The sequence below is a fragment of the Rhincodon typus genome, unplaced genomic scaffold (genome assembly GCF_021869965.1).
Source record: "Rhincodon typus isolate 14 unplaced genomic scaffold, sRhiTyp1.1 hic_rhity00009690, whole genome shotgun sequence".
NCBI classification, from domain to species: Eukaryota; Metazoa; Chordata; class Chondrichthyes; order Orectolobiformes; family Rhincodontidae; genus Rhincodon; species Rhincodon typus.
This window is the reverse complement of record NW_025975328.1, coordinates 2,397-5,928: the sequence shown is the minus strand read 5'-3', so window position 1 is coordinate 5,928 and position 3,532 is coordinate 2,397. Positions and strand designations below refer to the sequence as shown.

Here is a 3,532-nt window from a genome sequence, read left to right as displayed (position 1 = left end):
AACTGGAGATGATGTTGATAATTGTGTCGGATCTTGTCTTGATTCATCTCTAGTGAATTCCCTTTCACTCACAGACACTGTTGGTGATTTCTGAATGCCCTCCACAGGTAGGCCATAAGCCTGGTCTGCTCCACTGGAATACTCTTTTATGTGTTGAACTGTACTTTCTGTTGGTGCAGAGATAATCTGCACTTGATCAGTCACAAACTCTGAGATATTGTGAGTGGGTAACTGTCTCATTAGGGTTTGGTTTCCTTCACTCTGACCCTCTCCTGCCTGCTCCTGCTCCCTCTGTATCGCTCCATCGAGGTTTACTGAATCTTTCATCGTGCTGGGATCTGTCTGATCTGCTCCAATCAGCGATTCTTTGTCACATAACGTGAGGCTTTCACCCTGTTTTCTACCAAATAATCTCTCTCGAGTGTCAGTGACGTGTGATGGGTCCTGAACTGCTACTGGCCATTCCAAAACTGCCTGTCCTGTTGGCGTGTCAACTTGTTCCTCTTCACGCAGGCACACGTTCACACACATAGGGGGGTCTTCACACTGATCTCTTCCTGTCACACTGAGATGTTCAGTAAGACACTCTTTGCCCAATTGAACAACTGCCTCTGTTTGTCGATGCTCAGCCATAAATGTCACTTGAGCAGGTTTCTCTGTTCGAGCTGTGACCAGAACATTCTGCCCTGTCCTCCCTCTCTGTGACTGAGTGAAGCAGTCATCTGTTTGTAGGCCATCCTGGTGCTGCTCACTGGGAAATGTTGACACTGACAGTGCTGACCTTCCCATGTGTGTGGTCTCCCCCTGGCCTTGGCCACTCAGCGGATCTTCCCCCAAGTGAGTGATGTCCACTTTTGGAAACAATTCCATCTCACGTTTTGCCATCAGGAGATATTTGGCTGGTTGACCAGGATCGTTGGCAGCAGCTTGGCTTCTGGAAGAAATTGGCACTAAGTGAGCATGACTGCCCGTTGGCTGGTCAAGGCCCTGACCCTCACTCGTCGAAGACTGCATCAGTAATCGAGCAAAGTTCAAATCAGGAGGGTCAGTGTCCCGTCTCTGATATACACAGTACTGCTGACCAGGACATTCTCCTTTCATAGTAGCAGGAGGCTCTCCATCAGGCAGACGGTGTGAAACTGATTGCTGACAGGCCCCTCTTTGTAACCAGTCACCCTGGAGATTCCTACTTAGAGTCTCTTGGATTGATTGAGTTTGGCCTTCCCTGCCAAGGTCTTCAATTCCAATCCACTCTGTGCATGGTCCAGAAATTTTATTTGCTTCAATATCAGCCAGAATGTCTCTTCTGGGTTCCGCTGCTCTGTGTTGTGTGAAAGCCCGAGCTGGCTCAGTCACAGGTTGAGTTGAATCCTCACTCCCTGGGTCATCAGCCTGATCTGCTCCCCTTCCTGCCCATTGAGAAGGTGCCTTCCTTGTTGCAGCTTCGGTCAGATCAGCTTCAGTTTTACACTCAGTCTTCGATTCCCTGTTAAATTTACAATCACACACTCATCAGTCTGAGAACATGCATCTGCAATCACCTGCAGAACCCCAAGAGGAGAAGATACAATGAGGAAAACTGCATTTATTTAATACATTTAACACTAAAGAACTTTCCAAATCGGTGCAGGGCGATTATTAAACCATATTTTGACATCGAGCCACAGCAAGAGATATTAGAGCAGGTGACCAAATGCTTTGACAGTGAGGTGGTATTTTAAGGAGTGTTTTAAAAGAGGAAAAGGTGGCAGACACAGGGAGATGAGGGAGGTGACAGAGAATGGAGCCCAGGCAGACGAAGGTACAGCCAGCAATGATGCAGTGATGGATATCAAGAACAAACAGGAGGATGGCATTATAGGAGCAGAGAGATCTCAGAGGGCAGCAGCAATTACAGAGATAGGGAGAGGGGGAGAGGCCATGAAATAATGTGAGAATAAGGAAGAAAATGTTAAAGCACAGGTCTGAGAGCCAAGGAAGATCAGCAAGCACAGGGTTAATGGATGAAAAGAGCTTGTTTCGGACAAGCTCGGGTTTACAGAGAGTAGAATGTGGAAAAGCATCCAGGAGAGAGCTGGAATAGCTGCATCAGGAGGTAACTGAGACATGGATGGGGGTTTGGACAGTGGGGTGAGCTGAGGCAGGGGCACTAAGGGTCAGTATTATGGAGGTGGGAATGGCCAGACCTGCCCTTGGAGGAGAGTTGTTGTGTACACACCCACAGTGTATCACCAATCAGTACCTCCTCGGATTAACCCCTTCCTCCCCTCACATGATTCAATCATGAATGATCCTCCCAAAGAACTGGAATGCCCTGTGGCTGTGTGGGGAAAGGGATGAGTCCAGATTTCTTCAGGTTGTTGAGAAATGGAGCTCATTCTGCAGCTAAAACTGTGGGCTAAGATTTCATGAGTAACACAGAGTCACCCATCCTTGCCTGATACAACCTCTCCACTGCTCTCCTTCATTGCCTTCCTTCTCTCTTCTCTTATCCAATGGAACATGAGGCCAACAAAGTGCATGCTTATCACTAGATTTTCCTGGAACAGGTCCCTAGCCTATGGCCAGTACTTCTTTAGAGCAGCACATTAACCTACTTCTCCATGTTTCACCAATTTGATTACTGGACTAGCAATCCAGAAGGGCTCCAAAACTGGGAGAATTTGGAATTCACTTTTAAATGAATGTAAAAGGAAGTCAAGCCTCAGTAAAAGTGACCATGATGCTGCTGGATTGTTGACAGACACGCACCCACCCTTACATGTCTACATGTGACTCCTGTCACCACAGCAATAAAATACTTGGTTAAAATCGTCCATTTTCTACCAAATCCCCACAAACGGTCACGACTGATGAAGAACCGTACTGCAGGTGAGTTTAGCGTGAGCACTCACCCTGTCCCTGGTGAGCTGACTGGGTCCTGGGGCCAGGAAAGAAATTTATAGAGCCCATCATCCAGCTCATTCCCATGATCCTCACAGGACTGCAGCGTGACCTTGACTTCAGCATCAACATTGCCATCACACAGCTGCCTCATCGCTGCCAGGTATTGTTGGGCTGGAGCCAAACTGCTGCCTTCAGAAAAGAACATCTATTGGAAAAAACAAACAGAAGAATCTAAGGGACAACGGGCTACATTTAAACTCTCACAAGAGCTCAGTGTCAGACTCAAATAGTCCAGGAAGAAGTGTAGATCTTTTTATATGTTTAGAGCATATGGGCCTGACTGACTGGGTCAGCATTTATTGCCCATCCTTAATTGCACTTGAACTGAGTGGCTTACTAGGGCCACTTCAATGGGCTATAAAGAGACAAGCCACATTACTGAGATCTCAAGTCGTACATGGGCCAGAATGGGTAAGGACAGCAGGTTTCAATTCCCCACAGGATATGAGAGAACCAGATGACATTTTAGGACAATCTATACTGGTCGTCATTATATTGGATTTGTTGTAATCATGACCACATGGTCATAACTTTGCTGAATTTTAATTCCAGATTTTTGTTGGTTTTGAGTGTCACCTTCTGCCAT

The 3,532-nt window shown here is 46.8% G+C and overlaps 1 protein-coding gene across 1 annotated transcript in view; it reads right to left on the bottom strand.

The window, feature by feature from the left end:
- The window catches only part of LOC125482387, a gene marked incomplete at both ends in the record, with an annotated part of 5,153 nt that extends 2,062 nt beyond the window's left edge, over positions 1-3,091 (bottom strand). The window contains 2 exons of the mRNA XM_048594457.1: positions 14-1,486; positions 2,895-3,091. Of these exons, the coding sequence (XP_048450414.1) occupies positions 14-1,486; positions 2,895-3,091 (1,670 nt within the window). The remainder of the gene's footprint in view (positions 1-13; positions 1,487-2,894) is intronic.
- Between the last annotated feature and the right edge of the window lie 441 nt (positions 3,092-3,532).